A 9,127-nucleotide genomic window follows, 5' to 3' on the forward strand; every position below is an offset into this window, starting at 1 on the left:
TGTATAGATTTACAAAAATGTCTCTGTCATCTATGGGAATATACTGAGAATTCTATTAAATATGGCAATTTATTACACCATTAATTTTATATATGGATAATTGTAGCAATTTGTTCATTTTAATGGGTAATTATTAAAAGTTACATTTTAATTTACATCCCTTTCCCCCCTTTTCCCTTCCCTTATCTTAATCTGAACAAGCTGTGGCCACTCATGAGAATTTACGAATTATTTGCTGAATTTATCCATTCTTTCAATGTTTGGTAAAGCTGCCTGTCAGAGGGTTTTGTGGCGTCCTATTTCGGCTATGAATGACTGTACAACAAGTTTTTAAAGCAATAGAAAGGGTAAAGGGGTGTACTAATGAGCAATACATAGTGACAGTAATGTTCACTAAACATTTCACAACAGAGCTAGTTTTATCCATAAGAACCGTGCGGAGATTAACAATCAGGAGAACTGCACCAAGGTGTGGTCAGCAGCCGCGCAGAGCGGGATCTGTCACTGTGGGCTTCATGGTATTTATGCAAATTATGTAGAGCAAGAGGCAGAAAAATGTGAGGATGTGACCTCATTATTATTATTTTAGTCTCACAGCTCCTGAGTCCTGAGGCAAAAGAGAAAACAATGCAGGTGACAAGAAGTGGGCAGTACAGTCTCATTATTCACTGCGAATGGCTGAAAGTTCATTTTCCATTCCTGGATCTAAGCCATTTCCTCCTTTAAACAGGGCGTCTCCTGGCTGTATATAAGCTGTGTACCGAAACTAGAGGATAACAGACGAGCGCTGCTTCAGGGCTGCAGCAAGTCTAAACTCTGATATGTAAGAAGCGTTACAAAAACCGTTGAAGTGTGCGAAGAAGACGAAATTTTAGACCATAAGACAATGACGAACAAAGAGATATCTGGTGAGGATGGCAGGATATTTTATAGTTATTAATTATTATTATCAGTCCTGTTACTATAATCACATAACATAGTAACATAGTAACATAGTAACATAGTTAGTAAGGCCGAAAAAAGACATTTGTCCATCCAGTTCAGCCTATATTCCATCATAATAAATCCCCAGATCTACGTCCTTCTACAGAACCTAATTGTATGATACAATATTGTTCTGCTCCAGGAAGACATCCAGGCCTCTCTTGAACCCCTCGACTGAGTTCGCCATCACCACCTCCTCAGGCAAGCAATTCCAGATTCTCACTGCCCTAACAGTAAAGAATCCTCTTCTATGTTGGTGGAAAAACCTTCTCTCCTCCAGACGCAAAGAATGCCCCCTTGTGCCCGTCACCTTCCTTGGTATAAACAGATCCTCAGCGAGATATTTGTATTGTCCCCTTATATACTTATACATGGTTATTAGATCGCCCCTCAGTCGTCTTTTTTCTAGACTAAATAATCCTAATTTCGCTAATCTATCTGGGTATTGTAGTTCTCCCATCCCCTTTATTAATTTTGTTGCCCTCCTTTGTACTCTCTCTAGTTCCATTATATCCTTCCTGAGCATCGGTGCCCAAAACTGGACACAGTACTCCATGTGCGGTCTAACTAGGGATTTGTACAGAGGCAGTATAATGCTCTCATCATGTGTATCCAGACCTCTTTTAATGCACCCCATGATCCTGTTTGCCTTGGCAGCTGCTACCTGGCACTGGCTGCTCCAGGTAAGTTTATCATTAACTAGGATCCCCAAGTCCTTCTCCCTGTCAGATTTACCCAGTGGTTTCCCGTTCAGTGTGTAATGGTGATATTGATTCCCTCTTCCCATGTGTATAACCTTACATTTATCATTGTTAAACCTCATCTGCCACCTTTCAGCCCAAGTTTCCAACTTATCCAGATCCATCTGTAGCAGAATACTATCTTCTCTTGTATTAACTGCTTTACATAGTTTTGTATCATCTGCAAATATCGATATTTTACTGTGTAAACCTTCTACCAGATCATTAATGAATATGTTGAAGAGAACAGGTCCCAATACTGACCCCTGCGGTACCCCACTGGTCACAGCGACCCAGTTAGAGACTATACCATTTATAACCACCCTCTGCTTTCTATCACTAAGCCAGTTACTAACCCATTTACACACATTTTCCCCCAGACCAAGCATTCTCATTTTGTGTACCAACCTCTTGTGCGGCACGGTATCAAACGCTTTGGAAAAATCGAGATATACCACGTCCAATGACTCACCGTGGTCCAGCCTATAGCTTACCTCTTCATAAAAACTGATTAGATTGGTTTGACAGGAGCGATTTCTCATAAACCCATGCTGATATGGAGTTAAACAGTTATTCTCATTGAGATAATCCAGAATAACATCCCTCAGAAACCCTTCAAATATTTTACCAACAATAGAGGTTAGACTTACTGGCCTATAATTTCCAGGTTCACTTTTAGAGCCCTTTTTGAATATTGGCACCACATTTGCTATGCGCCAGTCCTGCGGAACAGACCCTGTCGCTATAGAGTCACTAAAAATAAGAAATAATGGTTTATCTATTACATTACTTAGTTCTCTTAGTACTCGTGGGTGTATGCCATCCGGACCCGGAGATTTATCTATTTTAATCTTATTTAGCCGGTTTCGCACCTCTTCTTGGGTTAGATTGGTGACCCTTAATATAGGGTTTTCATTGTTTCTTGGGATTTCACCTAGCATTTCATTTTCCACCGTGAATACCGTGGAGAAGAAGGTGTTTAATATGTTAGCTTTTTCCTCGTCATCTACAACCATTCTTTCCTCACTATTTTTTAAGGGGCCTACATTTTCAGTTTTTATTCTTTTACTATTGATATAGTTGAAGAACAGTTTGGGATTAGTTTTACTCTCCTTAGCAATGTGCTTCTCTGTTTCCTTTTTGGCAGCTTTAATTAGTTTTTTAGATAAAGTATTTTTCTCCCTATAGTTTTTTAGAGCTTCAATGGTGCCATCCTGCTTTAGTAGTGCAAATGCTTTCTTTTTACTGTTAATTGCCTGTCTTACTTCTTTGTTTAGCCACATTGGGTTTTTCCTATTTCTAGTCCTTTTATTCCCACAAGGTATAAACCGCTTACACTGCCTATTTAGGATGTTCTTAAACATTTCCCATTTATTATCTGTATTCTTATTTCTGAGGATATTGTCCCAGTCTACCAGATTAAGGGCATCTCTAAGCTGTTCAAACTTTGCCTTCCTAAAGTTCAGTGTTTTTGTGACTCCCTGACAAGTGCCCCTAGTGAAAGACAGGTGAAACTGTACAATATTGTGGTCGCTATTTCCTAGATGCCCAACCACCTGCAGATTTGTTATTCTGTCAGGTCTATTAGATAGTATTAGGTCTAAAAGTGCTGCTCCTCTGGTTGGATTCTGCACCAATTGTGAAAGATAATTTTTCTTGGTTATTAGCAGAAACCTGTTGCCTTTATGGGTTTCACAGGTTTCTGTTTCCCAGTTAATATCCGGGTAGTTAAAGTCCCCCATAACCAGGACCTCATTATGGGTTGCAGCTTCATCTATCTGCTTTAGAAGTAGACTTTCCATGGTTTCTGTTATATTTGGGGGTTTGTAACAGACCCCAATGAGAATTTTGTTACCATTTTTCCCTCCATGAATTTCAACCCATATGGACTCGACATCCTCATTCCCTTCGCTAATATCCTCCCTTAAAGTGGACTTTAGACAAGACTTTACATAGAGACAAACCCCTCCTCCTCTCCGATTTTGACGATCCTTTCTAAACAGACTGTAACCCTGTAAGTTAACTGCCCAGTCATAGCTTTCATCTAACCATGTCTCGGTTATTCCCACTATGTCAAAGTTACCTGTAGATATTTCTGCTTCTAGTTCTCAGACCTGGTGGCGAATACTGACGGGGAAGGGCCCCTGTGCAGAACTTGTGTCTGGGCCCCTCCATCAAGCCCCATCCACAAAGTAAGGGACGACGCTGTTCATAGAGAGGACGCTGTGTAATAAGGGACGGCCGCATACATACCTAAAGAAATACTATATGCAGGGAGTATTAGGGAAAGGGATTACATTTGTAGACATTAGTTAGGACTGCTCTAATACGGGTATACCTTGACATTTGGTAGAGCGGCTTAATATACATTTTTCCCAAAAAACGTATTAACTAAATACCCTGTGTTTTTCCATCCTTTTATTAGCACTTGCTGCTTACTGATATTTTTTGGCAACAGAGTATTTTTTGGTTTTACTGTGCTTTTTTGTGTGTTTTCAGTCTCTTGGTGGTGTGAACATGTCCCTACAGGCTTGTTCACTGTGTGCATGGCTCATGTGTTTCTGTTTTATCAATAAGGGATGGCCGCATACATACCTAAAAAGATACGATGTGCAGGGAAATAGGGAAAGGAAGCGTCGGCTCAGTGGTGATGTGATGGCTGAGTGCAGTCTTATATCTCACACAGAAACGCTCAGGGTGAAGACAGATGAGGAAAGAGAGGATTCCAGCAAAAAGAAGGTAGATAAAATCCACGTACGATCCGAGACAAAGAGCCGGCTCCCTGCTGTGAATGACGGGACCCTGCACCCCAGTGAGAGCCGCTGAATTCTCTTAGTGGCTCTCAGGGTGACCTGTTGTTGTTTTTTTTTTCACTTTGATTACTCTTTATTTCAAGTATATTCATTGGTCTTAACATAACAGAAAAAGGGGATAATAGGGTGGGAGGGGAGTTGTAACATTGGGTGATGGGGGGAAAAGTGAGGGAAATTAAAATTTAGAGAGCACAATAAGGAAACATATGAACAACATTTTGAATACAACATTAATCACAATGAATCTAACTAACAGTATAATCCTAATGAGTCTAAGGCCATGTGCACACGTTGCGGTTTTTACCGCGGAACCGCGGCGATTGTGATGCTGCGGGTCCGCAGCAGTTTCCATAGCGTTTACAGTAACCTGTAAACCCTATGGAAACCGCAAACCGCTGTGCACATGCTGCGGGAAAAACCGCGCAGAAACGCAGCGGTTTACAACCCGCAGCATGTCACTTCTTTGTGCAGAATCGCAGCGATTCTGCACACATAGAAATGCATTGATCCGCTTACTTCCTGCATGGGGCTGTGCCCACCATGCGGGAAGTAAGCGGATAATGTGCGGGTTATACCCGGGGTGGAAGAGAGGAGACTCTCCTCCAGGCCCCAGGAACCATATTTGTGGTAAAAAAAAATAATTAAAATAAAAAATAATGATATACTCACCTCTCAGCGCTGCACGCGGCCGTCCAGTCTGGGTTGCTGTGCGAGCAGGACCTGCGGTGACGTCGCGGTCACATGACCGTGACGTCACGAAGGTCCTGGTCGCACAGCATCTTTGAAACTGGACCGCCGCCTGCAGCGCCGAGGAGATCGGGACGTCAGAGGGGAAGTATATCATCATGATTTTATTATTTTTAACATTACTATTGATGCTGCATATTGCTGCATATGCAGCATCAATAGTAGGGATAAAATCCCGCAGGACAAACCATGATAAATCTGCAGGGATAACCGCAGCGGGTTTGCCCTGCAGATTTATCAAATCCGCTGCGGGAAAACCGCAGGGACCCGACGCAACGTGTGAACATGGCCTAACACTTAGGGTATGTTTCCACGGTCAGGATTGCATCAGGATTTGCTCAGGATTTTGACGCAGGTAAAATCTGCACCAAATCTGCACCTGAGGTCACTAGCAGGTCACCTACGTTTTTGATGCGTTTTTTGATGCATTTTTCATGCGGATTTGTCTGTGTTTTTGTAAGCTAAATAAAGATATACCAATAAAAAGAATTGTGATGTAATTTCTTGTCCAACCTCTTCATTTACATACTCCATTGAAGAATAATGTTTACACACAGAGATAGATAGATAGATAGTAGATAGATAATAGATAGATCTATCGTATCTATTATCTATCATAATTATCGTATCTATCTATTATCTATCTATAAATATCTATCGATAGCTAGATAGATATATCGATAGATAATAGATAGATACAGTGGGGTATCTAGGGGGGGGGCAGCCGGGGCATGTGCCCCGGGCGCAGTCGGCAGGGGGGCGCAGTTGGGCCGCCTAATGCGGCGGTCCAAAGTGTCTCCCCCGGCGGCTGCATTCTGCCGCCTCCGCACTGGGAGTCAGCTGTTCTCTGTGCCGACTGTCAAGCTGACAGCCGGCACAGAGAAGCTGCAGCGCGCCGGCTCCCGGAGATCAATTGTACTCACATCTACCAGCTGCGAGTACAATTGAGGCTCTGACCGCTGGGTCAGAGCGACGCCAGCAACGTGATCAAGTTATGTGATCACGCTGCTGACGTCACTATCCGGCGCGCAGGAGACAGAAGAGACTTGGTGGTAAGTGCTCCTGTAGTTGCGGAGCTGAAGACACCGAAAATTCAGCGTGGGGCGGGTTTATGGGGAATATTTATTCAGTGTTTGGGGGAGTCAGGATTTAATCAGTGTGTGGGGGGGATTTATCCGCTGTGTTGGGGGGGATTTATTCAGTGTGTGGGGGGGATTCATTCAATGTGTGTGTGGGGGATTTATCCTCTGTTGGGGGGGATTTAGTCAGTGTGGGGGGGGATTTAGTCAGAGTGTATGGGGGGATTTATTCAGTGTGGGGGGATTTAGTCAGAGTGTATGGGGGGATTTATTCAGTGTGGGGGGGATTTAGTCAGAGTGTATGGGGGGATTTATTCAGTGTGGGGGGGATTTAGTCAGAGTGTATGGGGGGATTTATTCAGTGTGGGGGGGATTTAGTCAGAGTGTATGGGGGGATTTATTCAGTGTGGGGGGATTTAGTCAGAATGTGTGGGGGGATTTAGTCAGTGTGTGGGGGGATTTAGTCAGTGTATGTGGGGGGATTTAGTCAGTGTATGTGGGGGGGATTTAGTCAGAGTATATGGGGGGATTTATTCAGTGTGTGGGGGGGATTTATCCTCCATGTTGGGGGGGGATCTATTCAGTGTGTGTGGGGATTTAGTCAGAGTGTATGGGGGGGGCGCCAAACTGAATTCTTGCCCCGGGTGCCAGAAAACCTAGATACACCTCTGGATAGATATATAATAGATAGAGAATACCAAGCCCAATATTTAGTAATAAGTATAATATAATGGTACATAAAGAGTTAGGCCGGGATCACACTTGCAAGAAACTCGGACGAGTCTCGTATCTTAATACCCGGCACTGCCAATGGCACTCAGGAGCGGAGCGTGCTGTTGCATGTATTTCTATTTAGCCACACGCTCCGCTCCTGAGTGCCAGCGGCAGTGCCGGGCATAAAGATGCGAGGTTCGTCCGAGTTTCTCACATGTGTGATCCTGGCCTTAAAGACACATACACACACAAAATCTGCGTTAGGCCGGGGTCACACTTGCAAAAAACTCGCATGAGTCTCGCACCTCAGTACCCGGCACTGCCGCCGGCACGCAGGACTGGAGTGTGCTGCTGCATGTATTTCTATGTAGCTGAACGCTCCGATCCCGAGTGTTGGCGGCAGTGAAGGGTATTGAGGCAAGAGACTCATGTGAGTTTCTCGCAGGTGTGACCCCGGCCTTAAAAGCAATGTTTAATTTTTTTTTTTTAAATTGAAAAAAAAATGACGTGGGCTCCCGCGCAATTTTCTGTGCCAGAGAGGGAAAGCCAGCGATTGGGGGACTGATGTTTGTAGCCTGGGAATGGGTTAATACCCATGGAGCTTCCCAAGCTATGAATATCAGCCCGCAGCTGTATATTAGGCCTTTACTGGCTATAAACATAGGGGACCCTCCAAAAAAAAAAGAATAACGTGGGGTCCCTTTATAATTTATAGCCAGAAAAGCCTATGCAGACAGCTGCAGGCTGATATTCATAGCCTAGAGAGGGGCCATGGATATTGCCCCCCCTCCCCCCCTCCCGGCTACAAATACCAGCTCCCATCCACCCCAGAAATGGAGCATCTGGAGGATGCGTCAATTCCGGCTCTTAGCCTCTCTCTTCCCACTCCTGAGTAGCGGTGGGATATGGGGTAATGAGAGGTTAATGTCACCTTTGTAAGGTGACATTAAGCCGGCTTAGTAATGGAGAGGAGTCAGTAAGATACCTACCATTGCTAATCCTATAGCTGTGAAAGGGTTAATAAAACACACACACATGCAGAATAAAGTATTTTAATGAAATAAAACACCACACAGTCTTGACCATATTTTTATTATACGCTCAATCTATGCGATGCCCTCGTCCCCTGGAAAAAAAGATAAATAATAAACCAACAGTATACTCCCTGTGTCCGACGTAGTCCTTAATAACGAGTGTCCCATGACGAGTCCAGCTCTGCTACATCTGGATGCCTGACATCCCCACATCCAGAGCTTGTAGATGATTGCTGGAGAGCTCTCCAGCAATCACCTACACTGCAGGGTTCTCATGATCAGCTGATCGTGAGAACCAGACTAGTGACCGGAGATAACCCCCAGTCATGTGCACGGTAGTTCTCGCGGTAAGCGAAGTTACAGTAAGAACTGCAGTGGACGCGGGACTTTCGGTGGTGGGACAGGTGAGCCGGCATGTAAATTAGGAGACGTGTAGTAAGCTGCCTTCACGCAGTTACTACGCATGTGACTAATCAATTATCTATGGGAAATTTACAGTGCGGCGACGCTCCGTGAACAGACATGCTGCGTTCTGAAAAGACGCGCCGCATGTCCGTTTACGCCGGTCTGCCACGTGCGTGTTTTAACGCATAGTGGAGACGGGATTTCATTAAATCCCCTCCACCATGCTGTAACATCTGGACGCTACGGGTTTGATGCTGCTGTTCTACACAGCGTCAAACACGCAGAGTTTCCTGACCGTGGAAACACACCCTTAAAATTGGAGTGTGGAGTGTACCACTCAGACCAACTATATAACAATGTCGGTTTGGATACTGAGGAAATTGGAAATTTGAAGTGAGGATGGAGCTATTGTTTTGGGAATTACGTGTTCCAGCGGTGCCAGGTTTTAGAGTATTTCATGAGACAGTTGTTGTTTGTTGCAAAACGAAGTTGGTAACTCTGGCTTCTTCTAGGAAAAGGCCAAGTAGTTTTTGACAACCAGGCAGGGCCGCCATCAGGGCATTACTACCCTTACATGTGTAAGGGGCCCGGTGAGGAGAGGCAAGGAGGGA

The 9,127-nt window shown here is 44.2% G+C and overlaps 1 protein-coding gene across 2 annotated transcripts in view; it reads left to right on the forward strand.

Annotated features, from left to right (window-relative positions):
* The first annotated feature begins 758 nt into the window (after positions 1-758).
* LOC138666022 (natural killer cells antigen CD94-like) overlaps positions 759-9,127 on the forward strand; it is a 56,006-nt gene continuing 47,637 nt past the window's right edge. The window contains exons 1-2 of one of the 2 annotated variants that reach the window (XM_069754082.1): positions 817-908; positions 1,487-1,667. In XM_069754082.1, coding sequence (XP_069610183.1) covers positions 1,589-1,667 — 79 coding nt within the window. In that variant the 5' untranslated portion in view covers positions 817-908; positions 1,487-1,588. Of the gene's footprint in view, positions 909-1,486; positions 1,668-9,127 lie in introns of both variants that reach the window. The other variant, XM_069754083.1, reaches the window with a different exon arrangement.

This window comes from Ranitomeya imitator, chromosome 2 (genome assembly GCF_032444005.1).
Source record: "Ranitomeya imitator isolate aRanImi1 chromosome 2, aRanImi1.pri, whole genome shotgun sequence".
Classification (NCBI taxonomy): Eukaryota; Metazoa; Chordata; class Amphibia; order Anura; family Dendrobatidae; genus Ranitomeya; species Ranitomeya imitator.